At 42.7% G+C, this 25,549-nt stretch overlaps 1 protein-coding gene across 5 annotated transcripts in view; it reads left to right on the top strand.

Moving 5' to 3' along the window:
* CPEB1 (cytoplasmic polyadenylation element binding protein 1) overlaps positions 1-25,549 on the top strand; it is a 109,893-nt gene that overhangs the window by 59,311 nt on the left and 25,033 nt on the right. For 3 of the 5 annotated variants that reach the window (XM_018066362.1, XM_018066361.1, XM_018066364.1), the window contains exon 3: positions 25,243-25,431. In XM_018066362.1, coding sequence (XP_017921851.1) covers positions 25,243-25,431 — 189 coding nt within the window. Of the gene's footprint in view, positions 1-24,698; positions 24,882-24,961; positions 25,432-25,549 lie in introns of those variants that run through there. The other 2 variants (XM_013972982.2, XM_018066363.1) reach the window with 2 other exon arrangements.

The raw sequence follows: 25,549 nt of genomic DNA, 5'->3' as shown, positions 1-25,549 counted from the left end.
TGCAGCCTTCTCACTCTGTCCCTCTCTCGCCCTCTCTTTGGTTCCCCCCCGCCATTCTTATTTTGGGTCTCCCTTTCATTTTGGACATTTTGGCCCCATGCCCGAGCTTACTCCTTTGGCAGAGCTGTGCCTCATCTGCTGCCACAGCCCACCTTTGACATTTAAGCTTCCAGTATCTCGGGAGAGGTTTTGGGCCTTGACTTCCTTCTGGTTCATTTTTACCTAAGCTGCTCTCGGGTCTCAGCTCAGTAAATACTGTATCCTAATAGACTTGCTGCTGGGACAGGCTTTGGGTCTTGACTTCTCTCCCTTTGCCTCTTCAAGCCTCAGAACCGAAAGCAAACTTTGCTGAATGGGCAGATACCTTCAGAGGATCAGTGATTTTGGTGCTCTGGTAATTTGCTTTCTCTTCTGGATTTTGGCTTTTTTTTTTTTCTTTCCGGGATTAGACTGGTAGTTTTCTACTATATTCTAAGATCTACAATGATTTTTTTTTTAACTAATTAAAGGATTTTCTATTTTTAGGATGAAGGTAAGTCTGAGTAAACTTGCCAGTCATTACTGCAAATTAAATTTGAATGGTTTAAAAATTATTAACCCTTATTTTAATTGTCCTCTGGTACTAGTACTTATTGTGAACAGTTGCTGTAAAGAGAAGTGAGATAGTACAAGTAAAGAGCCTAGAAAGTATCCACCTGAGTGGTAGTGAACAGTGTTTGCAGTGTTCTTTCACATTTCTACCTGCATTGTCCTTCTGCTTAATATAATTCTGGGAAAACTACTTTGTCTTTGCACCTCACTATTAAGTTCTCTTGCTCTGTCTTTCCTACCAGTCAGACCACGTACTGGCTTTATTGCATAATCAAATGTTGCCTTTCAGTGTCTCCAGTGGACCTTCTAGTATCTTTCTGGGAATACAGTAATGACTTCGAGTTCAGTGCAGTCGCTTAGTCGTGTCCAACTCTTTGTGACCCCGTGGACTGCAGCATGCTAAGCTTCCCTGTCCATCACCAACTCCCGGAGGTTACTCAAACTCATGTCCATCAAGTCAGTGATACCATCCAGCCATCTTATCCTCTCTTTTCCCCTTCTCCTGCCTTCAGTCTTTGCCAGCATCAGAGTCTTTTCCAGTGAGTCCATTCTTCCCATCAGGTGGCTGAAGTATTGAAGCTTCAGTTTCAGCATCAGTCCTTCCAATGAATATTCAGGACTGATCTCCTTTAGGATGGACTGGTTGGATCTCCTTGCAGTCCAAGGGACTCTCAAGAGTCTTCTCCAACACCACAGTTCAAAAGCATCAATTCTTTGGTGCTCAGCTTTCTTTATGGTCCAACTCTCACATCCATACATGACTACTGGAAAAACCATGTCTCTCTTTGTGACTCCGTGGACTAGACAGTCCATGGAATTCTCCAGGCCAGAATACTGGAGTGGGTAGCCTTTTTCTTCTCATGGGGATCTTCCCAATCCAGAGATCGAACCCAGGTCTCCCACATTGCAGGTGGATTCTTTACCAGCTGAGCCACAAAGGACGCCCAATAATTATTTTAAAATCTTGTTTTTGGCTTTATGATCCTTTATTTCTTCAAGTATAGGTTTAAGATTGCTGCTTCATTTAATCTGTTGGTTTTCTGAAAATACTTGGTCAATACTGCTTGTAATTTGTATTTTTTTTTCAATTAAAAAATTTTTTTTTCTGGAGTATAGTTGCTTTACAATGTTGTGTTATTTTCTGTTGTACAGCAGAGGAAATCAGCTATCCATATGATAGGTCCCCTCTTTTTTGAGTTTCCTTACCACTTAGGTCACCACAGAGTACTGCGTAGAGTTCCCTGTGCTGTACAATAGGTTCTCATTATAATAATTTGTATTTTAAAATGGGCTTTTGTATTAGAGATTGCCCGAAAGTGTGTTTGCAGATGCTGTATAAGTTTACACCAGCCTGCCCTCTGAATGGAAGAATATTCCATAATGGATACTGCATACTTCTGTAAATTGATCTTGGCAGCTATTGATCATTACTAATTTATTAGGGGTTCCCAAATAGCAATTTTCTAATTCTCATGCATTCATTTATTAGCTGACATGCTGTTACAAAAGTAAGCTTACTTTCATCAACTATTTGGTTAACCTGAAAAGATGACCCTGAGAAAAGGGAGATAAATGCTTAATTATCCTTCTCTATTTTCTTTCAAAATATTGCGCTGGTTTTCCAGACTTCTCCAAAGCTGACCAATCGTTTGTTTTTCAGTGTCATTGTGGACTCATGGATTTAGTGTGTTTGTGTCTTGACCATTGCAGTCACCCTTTCTGGCTCAGATTGTCTAGTGTGTGAACAGTTGAGCTTTTTCACACCCAATAGGATGCCTATAAGAAAGGGGGAAAAAAGACAGGTAATAAAATTGTTAAACTAGAACTCCCATACATTGTTGTTCAGCGGCTAAGTTGTGTCCAGCTCTTTGCAACCCCTTGAACTGCTACATGCCAGGCTTCCCTGTTCCTCACTATCTCCCAGAGTTTGCTCAAACTCCTGTCCATTGAGTCGGTTATGCCATCTAACCATCTCATCCTCTACTGCCACCTTCTTTTCCTGCCCTCGATTGTATGGTAGTTTGAACATTCTTTAGCATTGTCTTTCTTTGGAGTCATGCATTGCTAATGTGAAATATTACAACTGCTTTGAAAAACAGTGTGGCAGTTAACGCCAGAGGTTAAGCATAGAGTTACTGAATGACCCAGAAGTTTGTTCCTGAGAGTAATGAAAGCATGAATCCACACAATACCCCAAACATGGAAACAATTCAGATGTCAGTTGATGAGTGGTGTAACAAAGTGTGGTATATCCATAGGGTGGAACAGTTGCCAGTAAAAAGGAATGAAGACCAGATTCATACTAAAACATGAATGAACCATAGATAGTGTGCTGAAAGTGAAAAAAACTAGTTAAGGAAAACCACATGTTCTCTCTCATTCCACTTACAGGAGATGCCCAGTGTAGGCTAATACAAAAACAGATGAATGAGTTGCTCAGGGCTGGGAGAGGTAGGAGGGAAAGGGAGTGACTGATGAAGGGTTTTCCTTGTGGGGTGGTAGAATGTTCTAAATTTTATTGTGATCATTGCACAACTCTGTGGAAGTACAAAAAACCTTTGAATTGTGTGCTTTTAATTGGTGAATATGTGATCAAGGAGAAAAGATACTTGCATTACATAATAGAGCGTTAGCTTTCTTAGAGTATTCTTATGAATTAATGAGACTAACAACCCTGGTAAAATGGTTGAGACACACATGAAGAGACAGTTCTTTTAGTCAACATATGATAAACTGCGCTAGGTGCTATGAATACAGTTGTGAACATCTGTGCTTCTGTAAAGATGTTCTGTGAACTATACCTAAATGCAGAAGTATGGTCGGGAGTAAGAGACATAATATTTTGGTTTATGCTAAGTAATAGGGAAAGAAGCTAAACAAGGGGACATGATAAGGAATGACTAGGGGTGGGGCTTAGTGGTTGCATAAATTATTTCCCGATGTACTACTGAGGGAAGGCCTGACTCTAAGGACATGACGTTTCAGCTAAAGACCTGAGTGATGAGCCAGCCATGTAGAAAGAAACTGGACTGATACCAGGAGAAAATCAGTACAAGCAGAGGGAACAGCAAGGCCTTGGAGTGGGTGGATGGTCCTGATTCTGGTGCATTTAAGGAGTGGCAGGACTTGGAGGGTGTGGGAGGTGGTGAAGCTGAGAAGGGTCAGGAGGCTGCCACAGGAAGTGTGTGTGGGCTTGGACTGGTTTGGAGATAATCCAGACAAGGTAAGCGGACAGATTCAGTGTGGATTTCAGAAGTCAGTTTAACAAGACTTGCTGATTGCGAGGGAGAATCAGCTTTTTTCTGGCATACTTAGTGAATCATTTCATGAGCTAGAAATTATAGGGAAAATGGGGACAAATAAATGAAAGAATGCTGAATTTTATAAAAGTAAATTAAGGAGGTATGGTAGACCTTTGCCATTCAGTTTCAGAATCTTATCACAAGCTTGAACAATGGTATTATTTTTTTACCTGTCAGATTCATAAAAAGTAAAGTTTGCCAAAGCCATGGAGAGATAGTGCTCATGTAGTTGAAAATTTAGACTGGTTTGACTTTTTGGGGCAATTTTGGCAAGTGCCTTATCAAATGTAAACCTATTGAATCATAAGGTATCTGCACTTATCAAGTATGTTTGCCTGAGAAAGTCAAAATAAATGAGGAGGAATGTTTATTGCCCTTTTATAATTTATAGACGAAATAACAGCTACTAGGACCAACCTGAATATCCATCAATAGAGAAATAATTATATATATTATCAGTATTATGTTCATAGAATGAACTGCCTGTCACCAAAGAAGAAAGACAGTCTCTATGTGCACATATGGGAAACTCTCCAAAATACATTATTTGGAAAGAAAAAACCTGTGAAATAATATATTTGATGCTTTGTGTACATTAAGAAGAAAGATGTTCATTCATATGTTTGTGTGCATGAAAGAATCTTTGAAAGGCACCTCTGGGCTGGGGAATTTGAGGAAGGAGATTATTCTCACTTTAGGTAAGAAAGAAGAAGATGAAGTTGTGTATACTGTGACTAATAGCCTTTTTTTAAGAAGATTTACTTTCTTGTTTGTTTTTGGCTGTGCTGAGTCTCTGCTGCTGCTTGGGCTGTCTAGCTGCAGTGAGCGGGGGCTGCTTTAGTTGGAATGCACGGGCTTTTCGTTGCAGTGGCTTCTCTTGTTACGGAGCACAGGCTCTAGGGAGCCAGGGCTTCAGTAGTTGTGGCACATGGGCTTAGTTGCTCCACAGCATACGGGATCTTCATGTTCCAGGGATTGAACTCGTGACCCCTGCATTGACAGGCAGATTCTTAACCATCAGGGAATCCCACTAATAACTCTTTAAAAATGTGTCTGTTTGGCTGTGTTGGGTCTTAAAGCAGCACACAGGATCTTTTGTTACAGTGCATGGACTCTCTAGTTGTGCCCCATGGGCTCCGGGTTCCCAGACTCTGGATTCATAGACTCTGTAGTTGGGGTGTGCAGGCTTAGTAGCTCTGCGGTATATGGGATCTTAGTTCCCCGACCAGGGATCGAACCATGTCTCCCCTGCATTGGAGGGTGGTTTCTTAACTACTGGACCCCCAGGGAAGTCCCACTAAAAGTTTCACAAAATTGTTTTCTTAAAAGAAGGTAGTTCATTTTTATCTAAATGTTCTGTGGTTCTTTTTGGTTTTTGCTTTACTATATTGTGACTTACTTTATCAGAGAGTCATACTCAGATTTTAAATTCTTAAAATCATTTTCTGAATTGATTTTGTAATTTACCTTTGCTGTAGGCAGTTTGGAGAATTCAAGTACAGATACACCCTACAGTCTGTTTCAGTTGTTTAGATGACTGTTAGTCTGTTTCTACGTATTTCTGGATATTTTTATGCAGTTATGATCGTGCTTTCTATATTTTATTCTCTGTTCCCAGCTCTTATTGCATTCTCATTTTATCATGTGCTGAGGTATGAATTTTAATGTTTAAGTTCCTACTCCATTATGAAGGAATTAATTTTTCACCATCTGCCTTTGTGACAAACATCTTTATAGGTAGATATTTCTCTGTATTTATGAGTATAATTAATTAGAGATTTTTTAAGCAATAAAATTACTAAGTTGAACAGTTAATATTTTTTAACATTTTGGATATTTTTTGGATATGCTGTCCTTTTATGAGCCCTCTAGCAGATGTGAATGCTTCTCTCACCACATATGCAGAGAAGAAAACTATCAAAATGACTGTCAAATGAGCACCATTGACTATCATACCTTTAGTTTTCTGGTTTGGTAACTAGAATTCTTATTTTAATTTCTGTTTCTTTTAAAGTGGAATACAAATTTTTTAAAAACAAACACTGTAAGTTCGTTTTTCCTTGTTGAATTTCCTGCCGACCTTTTTTTTTTCTTTTTCTTTTTGGCTGAGCCTCACGGATTGTGGGGATTCTCCAAGCAGGGATCCCAACCCATGCCTCCCGCATTGGAAGCGTGGAGTGTTAACCACAGGACCGCCTGGAAAGTCCCCAGACCTTTCTTTTTCCTACTGGGCTGGAAACTACACTGGGCACTGAAAAATCAAACTACCTTAAAGACAGTTGTGATTCCTTCCTTTATTAAGTTAAAACAAGATGTGTCGGTTTTTAATTCATTGTTACCCTATTCAGGGAGAAAATGCTTTCAAGTGGGTTTAGACTGGAGATACTCCTTAAAGGCAGCTTAAACTCTGAAATGTTAATGATGGTTGGGAATAGAAATCATTTTAAAGCCATACCCTGTATAGTCCTGTATCCCTGTGTACAAAGGTGTGTATACAAGTGAGAATCCAAATTTAGAATAGCTGTGAAATCAGTTTTAACTGTATCCTTAAATTCCTTTCCCCTTAAACACAAAAGTACAAGCTAACTTGTAAGTGGTACTGTTTATTCCTATGCAGATCAGTTGAGTTTTGGTTTTTACCATCTTATCTATCTGGCTATCCTAGACAAAATGTAGCTTAAGGAACTTTTCATTTTGACCAAAACCCAGAGAGGGAGAGGTCAAATTTATTTAATGTGCCCTTTTAAAAAGGGAATTAATATTTAAAACTAAAGGCTTCTAGGACAGTGCTATAGTTTAAAGTGCTTTAAATCTTCTGGAGTGCTTTGAAAAATGTTGTCAAAATATTTTTAGAATTTTCTTTTTAACCTTACAGAACACAATAATGCTAGCTTGCTAAAGTAGAGGAAAGGCCACCTGGTAAGAACTCATCCTCAAAAAAGGGCAGAGGAAATTACATTGATAGCTACTGTCTATTTTTATTTCTTCAGTTTGGGATGGAAGGAATGCCTCAACTATCTAATATGAAATGTTGTAAATTAGATTAGCAAGATATTTGAAAAGCATAGTTAAGGAAATCTTAACCAACATTCCTGTTAGGCCAGTTCAGTCGCTCAGTCGTGTCCGACTCTGCGACCCCATGAAACACAGCACGCCAGGCCTCCCTGTCCATCACCAGCTCCAGGAGTTCACTCAGACTCACACCCATCGAGTCCGTGATGCCATCCAGCCATCTCATCCTCCGTCGTCCTCTTCTCCTGCCCCCAATCCCTCCCAGCATCAGAGTCTTTTCCAATGAGTCAACTCTTCTCATGAGGTGGCCAAAGTACTGGAGCTTCAGCTTTAGCATCATTCCTTCCAAAGAAATCCCAGGGCTGATCTCCTTCAGAATGGACTGGTTGGATCTCCTTGCAGTCCAAGGGACTCTCAAGAGTCTTCTCCAACACCACAGTTCAAAAGCATCAACTCTTCGGCACTCAGCCTTCTTCACAGTCCAACTCTCACATCCATACATGACCACTGGAAAAACCATAGCCTTGACTAGACGGACCTTAGTCGGCAAAGTAATGTCTCTGCTTTTGAATATACTGTCTAGGTTGGTCATAACTTTCCTTCCAAGGAGTAAGCGTCTTTTAATTTCATGGCTGCAATCACCATCTGCAGTGATTTTGGAGCCCCCCAAAATAAATTCTGACACTGTTTCCACTGTTTCCCCATCTATTTCCCATGAAGTGATGGGACCGGATGCCATGATCTTTGTTTTCTGAATGTTGAGCTTTAAGCCAGCTTTTTCACTCTCCTCTTTCACTTTCATCAAGAGGCTTTTTAGTTCCTCTTCATTTTCTGCCATAAGGGTGGTGTCACCTGCATATCTGAGGTTACTGATATTTCTCCTGGCAATCTTGATTCCAGCTTGTGTTTCTTCCAGTCCAGCGTTTCTTATGACGTACTCTGCGTATAAGTTAAATAAGCAGGGGACAACGTTAATACTTTCATATCATCATGTCTCTTTCCTTCCTTGCACTTGGCTCACATGATAGTTTATCACTTCCGTGATTATATAGATTGTCTTTACCACTAGATTGTAAGTCCTTACAGGCAGGAGCTGTAGCTTTTTCCTTACTTACTGTATTCCTGTTGCGTAGCTAGTGCCTGACTAGCTAGGAGACTAGAGTCTCCTTTAATAGATGAATACATTTTTTCCCCCGTTTTGAGTTGCTTTTATTTATTTTTTTACAATAATGTAGTGGTTTTGTCATACATTGACATGAGTCTGCCACGGGTGTACACGTGTTCCCCATCCTGAACCCCGCTCCCACCTCCCTCCCCTGGCTTACTTCACTCTGTATAATAGGCTCCAGTTTCATCCACCTCATTAGAACTGATTCAGATGCATTCTTTTTAATGCGCCATTGTGTATATGTACTGCAGCTTTCTTATCGATTCGTCTGCTGATGAACATCTAGGTTGCTTCCATGTCCTTGCTATTATAAACAGTGCTGTGATGAACATTGGGATACATGTGTCTCTTTCAATTCTGGTTTCCTCAGTGTGTATGCCCAGCAGAGGGATTGCTGGGTCGTATGGCAGTTCTATTTCCAGTTTTTTAAGGAATCTCCGCACTGTTCTCCATAGTGGCTGTACTAGTTTGCATTCCCACCAACAGTGTAAGAGGGTTCCCTAAATACATTTTTTAACCCGTTATTTTGGCAGAACTTAAAGTTGGATAGTATCAGTGTTGATAAAAGGTATTCAAAAATGCATAGGAAATGTTACGAGAGGAATATAAACTGTTAATTCAGAGACTAGAATTGAGGATGGAGATGTGTTGTAGGAACATGAAAGTGATCTTACTTTTTACACTATTTGTGTGTTGTCTTTTTTAAAAACATAATATGTATGTCCACACTGAGTGTTAGCTTCACCTTGCTCACATTGCTTTACTTCTTTTGAGCCTTGGAATCAGTACCTGTAAAATGGGTTTACTGCGTTCTCCATATGGTATTTTTAAAAATTTAATAATATATTCATTGGTTTTATTTTTTAGATTTCACATGCAAGTGATATCATACAGTATTTGTCTCTCTCTGACTTATTTCACTTGACATAATGCCCTCCAGTTGTTGCAAATGGCAAAATTTTAATTCTTTTTTATGGCTGAGTAGTATTCCTGTGTGTGTGTGTGTGTGTGTGTGTGTGTGTGCATACACATCACAAGTTTATCCATTCATCTCTTGATGGACATTTAGGCTGCTAATTTAAAAAAAACAAACACGTTCACAGATGCAGAGAACAAATGAGCAAACTGGTGGTTGCCAGTGTGTGTGGGGGGAGATAAGACAGGGAGTTAAGACATACAAGCTGTAATGCATAAGATAAATTACAAGGATATATTGTACAACGCAGGGAATGTAACCATATTTTATAACAATTATAAATGGAGCATAACCTTTAAAAATTGTGAATTACTGTGTCATACACCCTTAATAGTGATAAAGAATCCACCTGCCAGTGCACAGGTTTGATCCCTGGGTCGGGAAGACCCCGTGGAGAAGGAAGCGGCAACCCACTCCAGTAAATCTTGCTTGGAGAATCCCATACACAGAGGAGCCTGGTGGGCTACAGTCTGTGGGGTCACCAAGAGTTGGACACGACTGAGCATGTACCCATGTGCCACACCTGTAGCTTATATAAGATTATACATCAACTATACTTGAGTTAATATATATATTATTCAATGTAAAATATCAACATGTGTTCTATATAGAAAATTATTGAGATGTTTTGATTTTTGATTTTTTATACTGTGTCTTCAAAATGCAGAAATTTTAAAAATTGAGATAATTGATATAACGTTCTATTAGGTGTACAGCATAGTGATTGGACACATGTTTTTTGTGAAATGATATGTGGCTTATTCTCATGATATGCATTATATGTTATACTCACAGCTCATCTTGATTTAAACTGTAAATTTTCATCAGAAGTAGTTGGTATGATTTAGGTGTCATAATGTTGAAAATATAGATTCACGCCTTTAACTTGTACTGAATCATACTGAAAAGTTTTCTGGTAACAGACTAGAACTGCCAGATTTTTAACTTAAATTTCAATGAATTAAAGTTTAGAATTCATTCCCCACTTGTCACAGCTACTTCTGAAGGGCTCAGTGGCTTCTGAGTTGACGCTGACCACTCCAAAGGAACGTGTATGAGGCTGGCAGGACAGCGAGCAGCCTCCCCATCTCCGCCTTGCGACTCTGCAGCCCAGGCATGCTCCCGCCCTTGGCTCTCTAAGAGAGATCGGCGGCTGCCAGGTTTCCTGTGGGAATGACATTCCATTCAGTGTCCTGATGCTCAGAAGGCAGAACCACAATGAGTATTACGAACTAAGGGATTTGTTATAGAACCTTCTCGTTACACAGCAGAGAAAGGAACGGGATGCTGAAAGACCAGGGTAGTTTGACCAGCCAACTTCCTGAAGCCCTGGTGCAGGTGAACAGTTGGGGCCCACGAGGCACTCCAGAAAGCCAGGCCCCTCCAGCTGCTGGAGTTGGGCCTCTGGAGGGTTGCTAGTGGAGCATCTGGGGGAGGTGGTTGCCGCTGCGCCTGGGGCAGTCCTGGGCTCACTTCTGTCTTCAGGGCCTGCTATAAGGCAAGAGGAGCGGAGAACAAGCAGAGCTGGATGCTGCCAGCGTCTCTGGGTCCGACCCTCACTGTGTCAGCGCTGCCGACCCGATGCCCTTTAGCGTTCTCAGCCGCTTCCAGGCACAGTGGGCAGAGCAGCACTTGGACTTGAGAAGTGCGAAGGTGGAAGCGCTGCAGTGGAGAGTGGGGGGGGGGCCAAGCTTAAAACTCAGGCCATGGAAAGATGCATCTTGTGTGATTGTTCTCGAGACTTTGCAGACTCTGCTTTTCCTCATTAAGTAGGGAGTGTAGTGTTTAACTTCTGAAAGGCTTGTTCTTTGTAGTACCATCCCCATCTGCTGGAATATCAGGGTTCTGCCACAAAAAGCCTAAGGCTTGGTTATGTCTTGATCACAGGTAGAATCAATCCCGTTTTAGTGTGTGCTTTCCAGTTTCTGAATGTAGATTTCTTTTCATCTTTTTGACTGAAGAAGAAATGAGTACAGTTAAGGGGAAGAGGGAAAGTATAGCGGTCAAGGATTGAGGCTTCTGGAATCAGTTCTAGATAGGGTGTTTCTACCGTGAAATAAGGGGCTTAGACTAAGTTGACTCCAAAGTCTTCTGTTTTTAATATTCTGTGGTTTATTCTAGTTGAATAGGATTTTAATCCTAATTTATATTGTCACTGAACTTCTAACATTAAAGTCTCAATATAGACTTCTGTATAGAAATTTTTAATTTTTCAAATTGATTTCTGGGATATTAAGTTTGAATTACCGTACCCTTCTTAATAACTTATACTTTTTTCTGGCTATAATAGTATGTTCACTGTAAAATTTTTGAATATATCATATATTAGAAGGAAAAAAATCATATGTAATCCCACTACCCAGTTATAACTACTATTACTATTTTAGTACCTCTCTCTAATATTTTTATAACATATTAAAGAGAAAGCTTTCTGAACGTGCTGTATAGTAATTTGCCTCTTTCTCTTCCTTTTATCTTTCTGTGTCATTAACTTTCTTTTTCGGGGTTACATAGCGTTTTACTTTGTAGATTGATGCATTGTGGGATTCTTAACCTGGGTTCATGGATAGAATTTAGGGAGTCAGATATCTTGGGCAGATAAAAACTTAGATATTTATTGTCACCAGTGTTTAACTGAAATGTAGCATTTCCTCCTAAATGTGGGTGCAAAGTCACAGTAATACTAGCAGGATCTAATTCTTTGGCAATAATAACTATCAGTAGGATGATCAGACGTTTCCTGTCTGATTCCTTTACAGTCACTGCACATGGCTTGAAGTGTTTACATTCATCAGTATGAAATTATCACTGCTTTACGTACGTTACGTCATACTTAGAAGGTATCTGTTCATAGGCTTCAGCACATTGCCAAATAGTTCATAGTACAAAAAGTTAAGAATTTCAAATTGTTAGAGATAGTTTACTTAAATAGGTGTCTACTTTAAAGACTAGTAGAAGTACATTTGCCTGTATCTGTGATTATTTGGACAAAGGATGAATCTCTAAAAGCAAAATTTTTTCATCAAATAGCTGTTTTTAAAGCATTTAAGTGCGCATGTTAGGTTGCCCTTCAGAAATGTACTAGTTTGCTCTCTTACTTGAAACAACCAATTCTTCTTCCCTTTTTTTTTTTTTTTTTTTGGCAGATGGTAAAGAATCCACCTGCAATTTGGGAGACCTGGGTTGGAAAGATTCCTGAAGGAGGGCATGGCAACCCACTCAGTAGTCTTGCCTGGAGAATCCCCATGGACAGAGGAGTCTGGCGGGTTGCAGTCCATGGGGTCACAAAGAGTCAGAGGTGACTAAGCACAGCACAGGGCATGTGCAATCTTACTTCTCTGACCAGGGATCGAACCCATGCCCTCTGTTGAAAGTGTGGAGTCTTAACCACTGGACCACGAGGGAAGTCCCACACAGTCCTTTTTAAATCACTAGCTTTTGTATTCTCTGGAAGCTGATTCTCCCATGCTTTGGCCACTCTTGAGAGTCCCTTGGACTGCAAGGAGATCAAACCAGTCAATCCTAAAGGAAATCAACCCTGAATGTTCATTGGAAGGAAGGGACTGATGCTAAAGCTGAAGCTCTAATACCTTGGCCACCTTATGCGAAGAACTGACTCATTTGGAAAAGACCCTGATGCTGGAAAAGATCGAAGGCAGGAGGAGAAGGGGACAACAGAGGATGAAATGGTTGGATGGCATCACCAACTCAATGGATATGAGTTTGAGCAAACTCCAGGAGATAGTGGATGACAGGGAAGTCTGATGTGCTGCAGTTCATGGGGTCACAAAAGTCAGACACAATTGAGCAACTGACCAACATTATTATTGTTTGGCCCTGTAAGAGGTCTCCAATATGATGTAATGTTCAAGGAACTTCTACAAATCCCAAATTTGAACCAGCATAGCATCAGGGAAAGTAACATTTCACTGTGTTTAGATGTTAGTCACTCAGTCGTGTCCAACTCCTTGCATCCGCAAGGGCTATAGCCCACCAGGCTCCTCTGTCCATGGAATTCTCCAGGCAAGAATACTGGAGTGGGTTGCCGTTTCCTTCTCCAGAGGATCTTCCCGACCCAGGGGATCGAACCTGCGGCTCCTGTGTCTCCTCCACTTCAGGCAAATTCTTTACCATCTGAGCCACCAGGGAAGCCTGATTAGGTTATACTGGTTTTAGTGTAACATAAAACTAGTGTGGGGGATACCGCCTGGACAGCATGTTGTATTCCAGGACTCTGGACTGGGGTCTGGAAAACATTCTGCTTCAGAAGCTCCCTACCAGAAGCCATAAAGTAGGTGGGGCTAGACTTCAGTCATCAGTCTTCTTTCTTGTTCTCCACCAGGAAGAAATTAAATTGTCAACTTCAAAAACTATGTTATGTACATGGCAGTGGAATCTTGGAAACACCAAAGTGTGAAATTGACATTTTACTGAATAAGTAGGCGATTGGGGCAACGATAATAAGAATAGGGAGGAGCTAGTGTTAAGAGTTGAACTCCTGGTAGGATGGGATGGGTTTAGGGCAAAGCTCCATGGGGATCTAACTGGTGAGAATGGAATCCATTAATAATTTAATGATAGTAGGAGTGCCCAGTCTTGAAAGATGGCTAGAGAAAGCATGACACAGAAAAAGTATATAGCATGTGGAAAAAAAAAAGGTACAAGTACTTAGGTTTCCACTGTGGCTGGCATATTTGTCTGAATCAGCTTGAAGAGACCAATGCTATTGAAGTTGCTCAAAATTATTTGTTTTCAGAAAATAAATAATTTACCGATAAAGCAAATCTGAGCTGGGGCATGTGTGAGTGTAGACCTGGGTCTGAGAAAGTACCCAGAGTAGGGATGAGGCAGGAGGGTAGGTTGGTCCCTGAGTTATGATCCCACCTCTGCCACTTAACAGCTTTGGCACTTTGGCCTTGTCTGAGCCTTCTTTGCTCACTAGTTTAAAAAGAAAGAAGGAAAGATTTAACCTGTGGTGGTCTTCCAGCTCTTTTCCTGCTGACAGGCCACCAGGGACTTTCCTCCAGAGATTCTCAACCTGCCTGTAGCAATTACTTGTTTGGTCAGTCCTTGTTGAGGGGCTTGAATTACACAGAACAGTCTTAATTTGCAAATGATCAGACACCTAATTAGAATTAACTTTAGCAGAAAGTGGGATGTGTTGGGAGGCTGTTGATAGGAAGCTCACAGAATAGGAAGACGTTTTGTCACGACTCTGTTTCTTTGCTGCCTCTCTCTCAGAGTGGGTTTCATTTTCACCCTCTGCACATAACACCGTCTGTGTTACCTGAGGAAGGGGCTCCATTCACATCCTCTGGCATCATGAGGTCAGGAAATTCTCTCTCCAGTACCCAGTTAGAAAACCCTTAGGGACGGAGTCTCAGGTTGTCTCGAGCTGTGCCCATACGAGGAGTGGCCTCTGCAGTCACGTGGAGGGGTCACTGTAACCCAGGTTGGCTCAGATGCCCACCTGTGGACCATCACGGTGGTGAGTGATGCAGCAGGAAAGGTGGCGTTTGCTGCTAGGACCACTTGGATGGTACAGGAAGAAAACCGTTAAAGCTGGGGTGTGGCAGGCTTTAAAAGCACGATCTTTGGGGAGTCATGGACTAGGCAGCAGCAGTCTTTGAACACTTGCTTGTATATATCCAAGTTTAAAAAAACAATGTGTCCCTCAGTGAGATCTAGTTCTCACCACCCACTCCAGTGGTCATTATCTGCACCCCCTCAAAAAAAAGGCAAACCAGAAAATAGTAAGTGTTGGCAAGGATGTAGAGAAATTGAAACACTTGTGCTTTTGCAGAATGCAAAATGGTATAGCTGTAAATAATGGTAAATAGTATGGTGGTTCCTAAAAAAAAAAGAATTAATAAACATAGAATTACCATATGATCCAGCAGTTCCACTTCTAAGTATATATAGGTAAAAGAAGTGAACTCAAGGATGGAAACACATGTTTGTTTGTACACTGATATTCATAGCAGCACTGTTCACAGTAGCCAGATGTGGAAGGAAGTAACCCAGATGTCCATGGACAGACGAATGGATAAACAAAATGTGGCATATACATCCAGTGGGAAATTATTCCGCCTTGAAAGGGAAGGAAATTTTGAAACATGCTGCAATATGGATAAACTCTGATGATATTCTGCTAAGTGAAATAAACCAGACATAAAGGACAAATACTACATGGCTCCATTTCTTGGAGGTACCTGGAATAGTTGAGTTTAGAGACAGAAGATGGTTAGTTACCAGACACTTGGGAAGGGTTAATGGGGAGTTAGTGTTTGATGGGTACAGAATTTTGTTTTGATATGAAAAAGTTCTGGCAGTGGTTAGTGGTAATAGGTGCATAAAAATGTGAATGTACTTAACGCCTCTAAATAATATACTTCAAAATGGTTAAAATGTTTAAATAAAAAAGTTTAAAAAGTACAATGTATACCTTGCATGTTTAACTTTGTATCTTTATTTTCATTGGAAAAAGGTATCTAATGGAATCAAAATCTGTAGAGATTTTTATACTTATTATGTTCAGAAACCTGTAAATTAGCTCTTTAATCGTAGAGAATTTCTCATTATTCCTTTTCTCCTTTATTGTAATTCTAGTCTACTTCTCCCACAAAATTTTATACTAATGAAATGTTTTATATTTCAGTCTTCTGTTGATCACATGTTATACTTCTCTGAAACAGAAATTGTACATAAATTGAAATTTTAAATTATTTCCTGTGACTGAAAGGCCTATAAGTGTTTTGGATTGCTGTGGCCATTGATTGCTAGAACAATTGATTAAGACAATCTAAAGGTTAAAATTTTTGATAAAAATTTTCTTTAGTAATTATTTATTGGAAACGCTTCTTAATGAGATAAATGAGGCATTTTTATAACTCATGTAATTTTGGATGACTCACTTATTGCCAGAATGACTCAGGATTTCAACACCAAATACATTCCTATTTTCTGTTTTTATAGATCTGTTCCCTGTTGAGTAAACTTGTTCACATAAATAAGTAGATGGGACATGAAGGCATTGTTAAAGCAATGTCACTCAGTTGTTTGAACTCCTTAACTTATATGCAAAAAATCAGTCATCCATTTTTAGTCATTTACTTGCCGACAGTTCCATTCATTCCTTCGTATTTATTGGAAAGAAGGAATTGGAAACCATCTAACTTATGAAAGGATTTGTTACTTGAGACATTGGTCATTGAATTTCTCAGTTTGGGGAAGGTATACCAAAAATGCTTAATGGAGATTTCAAATGACTATTGTTATTTTTTTCACTTAGAGACCGTGTTTAACTCAGATTACCTAAAGGATTGAGAAGATTAAAATATTGTTAAATTTAAACTACACCTTTACAAATACAGTTTATTTTAAAACAAATTTTTTTTTTTTTTGGCTGCAATGTGCAGCTTGCAGAATCTTAATTCCCGAACCAGAGATTGAACCCAGGCCCTCAGCAGTGAAAGCATGGCGTCCTAACCATCGGACTGCTCGGGAATTCCCTTAAAATGCTTTTTGTTTTATCACTTGCTTTAATTATGCTTTTATGTTTTGTCAAAACCTTGGGTCTATAGATTTTAACTTATTCTGCTTATGGAAAATGTCAACTGTAAAATCTGATTTAATGAATGACTTCTTATCATCAAACCAATTACTTCATTCAGATTTGCTTTTTGTCAGAAAAAGTAACTTCATCCCCCCCACCACCATTTTATTGTGAACATTTTCATGCATACAGAAAAGATGAGTAAATTGTAAAGTGAGCACCCATGATGCTTATCACCTAGATCCTACGATGAACTTTTTGTCATATTGGCTTTATGACATGTCTGTTTATATATCCCCTTAATCATTTATCAAGTATGCTTATATATCCCTCTAACCATTTATTGTAGCCCAGGTGGTGCTAGTGGTAAAGAGCCTGTTTGCCAGTGCAGATGTAAGAGACACTGATTTGATCCTTGGGTTGGGAGGATCTCCTAGAGGAGGAAATGGCAACCTGCTCCAGTATTCTTGCCTGGAGAAGCCCATGGATGAGGACCCTGGTTGGCCACAGTTCACGGGGTCGCAAAGAGTCAGATATGACTGATGACATGTGCACTCACACAACCATTTATCAGTCCATCTTCTTTTTTGATGCATTTCAAAGTGAATTGGAGACATGGGTATAATTTACTCCTAATATTTGAGTGTGCATATTGACTCTAATGTTCGGTATTTGTTTAGAGGTTCTTTAATACTTGAGTATGCATGTTGACTCTAATGCTTGGTATTTGTTTAGAGGTTCTTGGAGGTAAAATTAATAAACAGTGAAATGCACAAGGAATGCAGAAGAACGTGTGTCATTAGGTGCATCCTGACAAATGTGTGGGTGAGACTCCCCACAAAATGTACATAGCCATCGCCTCAGAGAGTTTCCTCATCCCATTTCCCAATTGGCTCCCACCTCTATCCCTTGGAGGCAACCACCTTGTTTCACTGTTTATTAGCTTTGCTTCTTCCAGAACTTCAAAGAAGTGGAGTCGTATACGTAGGTACTTTTACGTAAGGTTTATTTCACTCAGTGTAGTGAGATTCATCTCTCTTGTTGCATCTTGTTTTAGCTGCAGTTTCTTCTGACTCTTTGCGACCCCATTGACTGTAGCCTGCCAGGCTCCTCTGTCCATGGGATTTTCCAGGCAAGAATACTGGAGTGGGTTCCATCTCCTCCTTGAGGGCATCTTCTCAACGCAGAGATCGAACCTGCATCTCCTGTATTGGCAGGCGGGTTCTTTACCACTGACCCACCTGGGAAGGCTGTTGTTGCGTGCATCAGTAGTCTATTCCTTTTTATTGCTGAGAAGTATTCTAGCATATATGTGTATATACCACATTTTATTCTCCTGTGAATGGTCACTTGAACTCTTTCCAGGTTTTGGTGATCATGCGTAAAGCTTCTGTCACTGTCCATGTGCAGGTCTTCATTCTTTTTAGTTGAATACCTTGGAGTAGAATTGCTGGGTCACAGAACTGTATCTGTTAAATTGTATGAAAAATCAGCATAGCTTTTCTAAAAGCGATTGAACCATCATACAATAATGTATGGAAGTTCTGATCGGCAATACCAAATGTTGGCAAACTGTGGAGCAGTCTTTTAATTTTAGCCATCTGGTAGTAGTAGTACACAATATGTAGTAGTATCTCATTGTGGTTAAATTTGCATTTCTTTGATGACTAATAATGTTGAGCAGTTTTTCAAGTGCTTATTGTCCAGTTGTATATCTGTGTGAAATGCCTTTTGAGGATTCTGTGCTCTTTTTTTTAAGTGTGCTTTTAAAAAAAATTTTTTTTTCTCTAACTTTTGAGTTGTTAAGATTTCTTACATACTCTAGATACTTGCCGTTTGCTAGGTACGGTTGCAGATATTTTCTGCCGTTTTGTAACTTGCATAGTTATTTTCTTAATGGTGTCTTGTTGAGCAGATATTTGGTAAGTCCTGTGTATCAAAACTTTCTCTGATGATCACTGCTTTCTGTGTCCTCCGTAGGGAACCTTGCTCTGCATCCCCCGACCCAAGCTCACAAAGATAGGCTACGTTTCCTTAGAGAAGTTTTAAAAAGTTAAAACTTTCAGGTCTCTCTGATTCATAGTGATGTTTACAGATGGTGTGAGTTGGAGGTCAAGGTTCATTCCCTACCCCTCAGCGATATTTGGTTGTTTAAGCACCGTTTGTTTAAAAAACCCTTCCCCCGAATAACCTGAAGGCATGTATATTATTGGGGTTTCATTGAATATGTGGATCAATTTGGTAGGAATTAGCTTTTTAATAGTACTGAATTTTCCACTTTGTGAACATGGTGTATGCCATTTTAAAATTTAAACATTGTTAGTATTTATTTCCAGAAACATTATAGAAGTCGTTTTGAAATAAATTGCAGAATTCATTTGAAGATTATTAGTGTGGTCAAGGCTAAACTAAGCCAGTGATTATACTTTTGTGGTCGAAAGTACAAAGTAAACCTGGTGTCTCTCAGAGCTTAATCCGTCATGTGACTTAAAGTGTAGCTGAAAGTGTAAGGATGGTTTCCTTGAGCATCTGTGCATCATGCATTCTCTGTAATCAGCACTCTGGTTAACAGTACATTGTCTCTTGGAGTTGTGACTGACTCAAGTTTAGCCTTTACAGTTTGATAACCAGTGTAAGGAAAGGTTAATAGTAAGCTGCAGCCTGAGGGTCGGCTTTGATGTGCCAGGCAGCAGGAAAGTGGCTGGGGAGAGTGAACACTGTGAGGAGGGTGTTGAGTAAGAATGGGGTGATTACCTGGAAGAGAGAGACTAGGGTAGGAAGAACATTTTAAACTCGGACTGCTCAAAGTGTGGTCAGCACGTGAGTAGTGTAGGCATCACTTGGGAGTAGGTTAAGAACACAGATTCCAGGGCCCAACCCACACCTGCTGAGGCAGAGTCAGTGTTGCTGATTGCCGAGTCATCCCTATGCCCTTGAAAGTCTGAGAAGCACGGCTTTAGGGGAACATGCAGTCTTCCTGGCGTGTGTGGTCAAGGGCCCCAGTGCAACAGTGGTTGACATGATATTGACAGGTGTCTGACTTCTTGCATGGTGGCTCTTTTGCTTCAGGTTACCAAAATGGATTTACAGAATCGTTTCTGTTTTCCTGATTTGGCAGAAGTGGCAGGGTTGGGGGATAGTCTTTCGAACGGTCTTTTTAGAAATACATTCTTAGAAATGCCACTTTATGAGCTTTAAAAAAACTTTTAAGAACGTAAAGCATTGATTTAAGTAGCCTCAGCTTACTGTAAAGTCAGTTATTCAGAAGAAATCTAGTGGGGACCAGTGACACAGTGTCCTCTCCTGTTCCCAGGGGCTGGATTTAGAGGCGAAGCTGAGATTTTGTAAGAGAGTTCAAGTATGGTTGCTGTATAGACTGTAATAGTGTGCTTGTCAAAATGCTAAAGAGGAAAAAGAAAGAACACCACTTTTGTGATACTGTTTGTGCAGTGACTAAAGGAAGATAAATCCGTGAGTGGCCTGCTACCCTCACCCGTTAAGCTGTGTTTTTCTGTGTTCCTTTACCAACATCTATCGACAAACAACATTTTCACATAGTTATAGTCATGATGTAGATGCAGCTTTGTAGTCTGTTAAGTCATTTAACATATTTCTCTGCCCCCAACCCTTCTCTTCCCTCCTTATCCATCTGCTTTTCTGCCTTCTTCCTCCTCCTTCCTTTCATCCCATATGTCCTTGACTGCTTCCCTAGCTCTGGTCTCTGGTTCATCCTGAGCGCTTTACCACATTAATTATTGTTCAACAGTGTAAAGAGACAGTTCACTACACTCCTGAGCATCAGTTTCATTTTCCTGCCTCAGTTCTTCCTGGCTTGGTTGGCCCAAACAAACCTTGCTTACCTTCTCTCCTGTTAACTCCTCTGAACTAGATCCCCTTTCCCCTAGGATCAGCTCATGCGGCATCTGCTCTGTGAAGCCAGCTTGTGTTTCCTGGGGGCCTCAGCTGACTTCTTGCAAGCACCATGGGCCTTTATACTATGGATCCTGCACAGTGGCTTCATAAATGGAGGCCTGAAGTCACTCTTCTCTCCTTGTTTCACCTTCTTAGTTGCCAGATGCTCAAGAATGATAGTTGCAGAGGACCATGAGCAATGTCATGCCAAGTCTTGTTGGCAGAGGAGTCATCAGCGGACAGACAGGTTCTTAGACTCAGGATGGAGAAGATTAGAGGTGAGGCTGTACTCCTCTTGAGGGCTTCCCAGGTGGTTCAGTGGTAAAGAACCTGCCCGCCAATGCAAGGAGACCCAGGTTCAATCCCTCTGTCAGGAAGATCCCCTGGAGGAGGAAATGGCAACCCACCCCAATGTTCTTGCCTGGAGAATTGCATGGACAGAGGATCCTGGTGGGCTACAGTCCATGGGGTCGCAGAGAGTTGGATAAGACTGAGCATGCCTGCCGGAGAAGGCAATGGCACCCCACTCCAGTACTCTTGCCTGGAAAATCCCATGGACGGAGGAGCCTGGAAGGCTGCAGTCCATGGGGTTGCTGAGGGTCGGACACGGCTGAGCGACTTGACTTTCACTTTTCACTTTCATGCATTGGAGAAGGAAATGGCAACCCACTCCAGTGTTCTTGCCTGGAGAATCCCAGGGACGGGGGAGCCTGGTGGGCTGCCGTCTGTGGGGTCGCACAGAGTCGGACACGACTGAAGTGGCTTAGCTGTAGCTGAGCATGCCTGCATGCATACAGCTCTGAGCCCTAGAATCAGCCCTCAGGTCACCTCTGCGTTTTGATCCTCAGTGGTCATTCTGTTCTCGACTGTGACAGACTTTGGACTTTGGGTCAGTTTACTTGAGTTTTCCAGTTGCTAAGAAATTTGGGCGATTATGAAGAAGGTACAATATTTTCAAGGGGAGATCATTTTAAAATTCTGAACCAAATCAAGAAACTTAATCAGAAATGTTGCAGTTGGTATTGATACGGAAACTTGCAGGGTTCGGGTTGATATAGAAAGTGTTTAAGCTGAGAGTCTTTGTTCAAACAGACTGCCTTAGAAGTAAGTCTCACCTCATCACGTGCTGGTTCCAAGCTTCTAGTATCTTTGGAGTGTCTGGTGTGTGCTTGGCTAAAGACTATAAGGAATATCCTCCAATAAAAGGGGTCAAGTTCCTGCCCAGCATCAGATGTGAGTTTGAGAAGCAAAGACAGGCTTTCCTCAGTAAAGTCATCCTTTGAATTTCAGCCCTTTCAGCTTACTGAGCATTTGCCCATGTTGACAGTTTACCTCTCAGACTTTCTGTCAATACAGATCGAAGGGGTAGAGAGCAGAGTGGGTAAATTTGGAGAGCTGGGATCATTAGAAAAGAGGCTTTTGGAGTAAAATGTTTCTGAACACAAATGGCCACAGATAAGAGTGAATCGTGGCCGCCAGTCCACCTAGGACAGTATCTGCTGAACTCACTGCATGGGTAGAGTTGTTAATGTTTGCCCCCTTTCTCTCTCCAGAGTGCCTTGGTTTGGGTGATAAATTGTATGGTCACCTACTGAAACCAAAATACCAATACAATAGTTGGTGCCAGACACTGTACCAAACACTGTATGTATGCCTCAACAAAACACCTGAGAGGGAGCTGCTTTCGCCACTTTACAGGTGAAAGATGCTCAGAAAGGTTTAGTAACTTGACTGAGATCACACAATGGCAGATCTTGTGAGTAAAGCAAGATCTATAAAACTTTTAAAGCCACTTCATTTTCCCTAGCCTACCACACTGAAGGTTTAACAGGTGTGCCTTCTGTTAATTGGAGGAACCAGTGAAGGAATTCCACGATGGTAGTGCAAGCCTTTGTCTGAAGGAAACAGTGGGATGGAGAACGTCTGGGTAAAGGTGAAGGTGGTGCGCCAGTGGGAGTGCTGGTCGTCAGGGGAGAGGTACACTGCACTGAGACCTCCAAGCTCCTGCATGGCTTGCAGCCGCTTATTCCTAAGTGACCTTTAATGGTCACTCATTGGAAATGACCCTGATGCTGGGAAAGATCGAAGGCGGGAGGAGAAGGGGACGACAGAGGATGAGATGGCTGGATGGCATCACCGACTCCATGGACATGGGTTTGAGTAAACTCTGGGAGTTGGTGGACAGGGAGGCCTGGCGTGCTGCAGTCCATGGGGTCAGAAAGAGTCGGGGTGATTGTATAGACCAGTGCTACTCAAACTTTTAAGTGAATTAACGTCAGCTGGGAATCGTATTAAGATGTAGATCAATTCCAATTCCAGAAGTCTTAGGTGAGGGCTGAGAGGCTGTATGACAAGATTCTGGTGACACTGATTTCGTTGGTTGGCCACGCTAGACTTTGGGTAGCAAGAGCACAGTTGATAGCTAGATTCTCTCTGCGTGCGGCATGAGGTCCCCATAAACACAAAGGCCCTGATTTTAGCCGGGGATGGGAGAAATGATTGCTTCTAGATGTGGGTGTGCGCACAGTGTGATGGAAGGGACCATACAGAGAGTTTGTAAGGGAGGTCGGGTACTTACTTACATATGGGTGTTTTTAAAGGAAGCATTATGTTCTTATTACATATGGATTATTTTTAAAGTATGTCGTAAGCTTGGGGGAAGGGTGGACAGAGAAGCTGGTGGGGGAGTGGTCTGGGGTGGGGGCAGCGCCAGCATGGGTGGGCTCTTGCTCTGCCTGCGCAGTGGTGAAGAGGCTTTGACAGACACAGGCTTGGAGCAAGCAGAGTATCTACCGCCAGACAGGAATAACGTGGATGGATGACACAGCAGCAAAGCTCTTTAAAAAAAAAAAAACCCTCCGAGGGGAGGAGTCCCTCCCACAGACTGGCTGATCTCCCCATCTCGGCTGTGCCTGAGCGCCTGTGGACAGAAGGGGACACTCTGGAGGCTCTGGCCAGCCATGCCTGTGGCTTGCAGCAGTAGCTCCCACTCTGCCCACCTTGTACCCTGTCCCAGGTGGTCCCAGGTGGGCATGATTCCTGTGTCTGGTTGCTTCTTGCTGTAGAATGGCAGAGCAAGCAGGGTCCCTGGTCTCAGTGTGAGCAGCCTGCCTGCCATGTGGCTGGGACCCTCACTGTACCCTCCTTTCTAAGGATGAGGCCTTGTGACTGGAGGTCATGTTGGAAGAGACGGATGGATATAGGAGAGTATGTTGGCAGATAGGAAGTGGCAGAGGTCCCAGAGGTTCTGGGCAGAGCTGGACTTGGTGCTGGGGCTGTGACTGGTCATGGGAATAGGGCTGTGGTCCCAAGCAGCTCCCCTGCCCGGAGAGAGGGTCTGGGTAGCCAGAGGTACCAGGGCCCCTCCTGTGGCCGGTGTGCTCTGGAGGAGCAGGGCCAGGGGCTGTGAGCTCCTAAACCTGGGGCTTCTGACAAGGCACATACTACTTCCGAGATCGCTTCTGCTGTTTTGGTCTGATCAGGCTCTGTGAGGGGAGTGTTTGTGTGCCTGCAGTTGCAGGACGGGGGAGCTGGTCCTGCAATGAGATTGATGCCCACCCTTTTGGAGTGAGGGAACTTGGGAACTGGGAGTAAGTATCCTAGTCAGGGGGCTTCCCTGGTGGCTCAGATGGTAAAGAATTTGCCTGCAACGCGGGAGACCTGGGTTCAGTCCCTGGGTCGGGAAGATTCTCCTGGAGGAGGGCATGGCAACCCACTCCAGAATTCTTGCTTGGGAAATCCCCATGGACAGAGGAGCCTGGCAGGCTACAGTCCATGGGGTCCCAAAGAGACGGACACGACACCGACTGAGCACGTCTTTGTCAGGACAGGTCTTACTCTGGCGTTTGGGTGACCCAGTGATTCCCCCGTCCCCTGCCGAAACTGACCCCTTTCTTGGTAGCCAGCTGCTGCTGACAAGCCTGGAACAGCAGGTATCGTTCCTCAGGGTTCGAGTGAGCTGTGTTTTCTGAAGCCTGTCCCACCCCTGGCAGTAAACACTGCTGTGTCAGGGTAGGGCTCAGGGGCCACTTGGAGCACACAGATTTTTGCTAGCAGAATTGTGAAGCTTTGCATCGGGCTGCAAAACCAGGGCTTGAGCAAGCAGCTGGAGAGAGTCCAGGACTAGAGTGTTTTTGGGTTTGGGGGCGGAGAGCAGAGGGAGGGGAGGGAGGGGCAGGAGGGCAGAGCTGGCCGAGCAGGCAGCCTGCTGCTTTGGCTCCGCTGTCAGCAGAGAGGACTTCAGTCGTGCCTCAGGCCGCTTGGCCACCATTGCTGGAGACCGGAGGGCGCTGCCTCGCAGCCGGACTTACCAGCACCGCACCCGGACTGTTCCCAGCGGCTGTTGTGCCTTCTCTTCCCTGGGAGGCAAGTCCCCTCCCTGCCGGTCCCCTGCTCCTCCCCGCTCTCTGAGGGGTGATGCCGCTCTCCATTGCACGGCTCAGCCGGCTGATGTCACTGGCAGCGGGGAGCATCAGCAGCCTGATCACATGCTGGCCCAGTCTGTAATGCAGACGGGATAGGGGTGTGTGTGTGGGGAGGGGGCTGTATGGCAGCCGCTCCTGCTTTAACACCCCCAAAAGTGCAGAGGCAGCGGCTGCAGCATCCGGCCAGCTTGGATGTCTAGTCTTCGAGCCTGAGGAAACTATTCTTAATATTATTTATTGTTGATAATCCTGGGGAAACAGCCCTTAACTCTGGGCTTCTGCTGTTTTCCTGTCCAAAGCAGACTTCCAGGACTCAGAAGAAACAGTCACAAGCAGGATGCTTTTCCCCACCTCTGCGCAAGATTCTTCCCGTGGCCTCCCAGATGCAAATGACTTGTGCCTTGGCCTGCAGTCCCTGAGCCTCACAGGCTGGGACCGACCCTGGAGCACCCAGGACTCGGACTCCTCAGCCCAGAGCAGCACACACTCGGGTGAGTGCCGGAAGATGAGCCAGCGGGGGGAGGGGGCGCGTGGGGTGTGGAGCAAGGATGTCCACAGCAACAGTTGTTCTCTTCCCCTTTGCATCCCCCACCGCCCCCCATGCAACAT

Source organism: Capra hircus, chromosome 21 (assembly GCF_001704415.2).
Source record: "Capra hircus breed San Clemente chromosome 21, ASM170441v1, whole genome shotgun sequence".
NCBI lineage: Eukaryota > Metazoa > Chordata > Mammalia > Artiodactyla > Bovidae > Capra > Capra hircus.
This window is presented reverse-complemented; position numbering and strand designations above follow the sequence as displayed.